The 312-nt window shown below is 50.6% G+C and overlaps 1 protein-coding gene across 1 annotated transcript in view; it reads right to left on the minus strand.

The window, feature by feature from the left end:
* Positions 1-108, minus strand: part of LOC110021645 (chlorophyll a-b binding protein CP24 10A, chloroplastic) — a gene marked incomplete in the record, with an annotated part of 10,125 nt that extends 10,017 nt beyond the window's left edge. The window contains 1 exon segment of the mRNA XM_020720215.1: positions 14-108. Coding sequence (XP_020575874.1) covers positions 14-31 — 18 coding nt within the window.
* Positions 109-312: the final 204 nt, after the last annotated feature.

Genomic DNA, 312 nt, shown 5'->3' on the forward strand with positions numbered 1-312 from the left:
GACCCGGGGGGAGGGCAGTGGAGGCAGCCATGGCTGTGAGCTCGCTATAGCTAGCTTGTTTCTTGTAGCTTATCTTCGCGTAAGGGAGGCGTGTGGTGTTGTGGATATATCTGAGATGTGTGGCTGTTGCGAGAGTTGGCACGTCACAAAATCTTGAAGGAAATCTGTGAGTTGGAGGAGGATAGATTGCTGGCCAATAGGAAGGGTTCCTCCATCCACTTCTTTGGATGCTTTGCCTGACACGTGGACCTGATGCTTTGGTATATTTTGGGATGAGAGATGTTCTTGGGTTCGTTCTATTGGGCTGTGCTC

Source organism: Phalaenopsis equestris, unplaced genomic scaffold, assembly GCF_001263595.1.
Source record: "Phalaenopsis equestris unplaced genomic scaffold, ASM126359v1 Scaffold000136, whole genome shotgun sequence".
Lineage (NCBI taxonomy): Eukaryota > Viridiplantae > Streptophyta > Magnoliopsida > Asparagales > Orchidaceae > Phalaenopsis > Phalaenopsis equestris.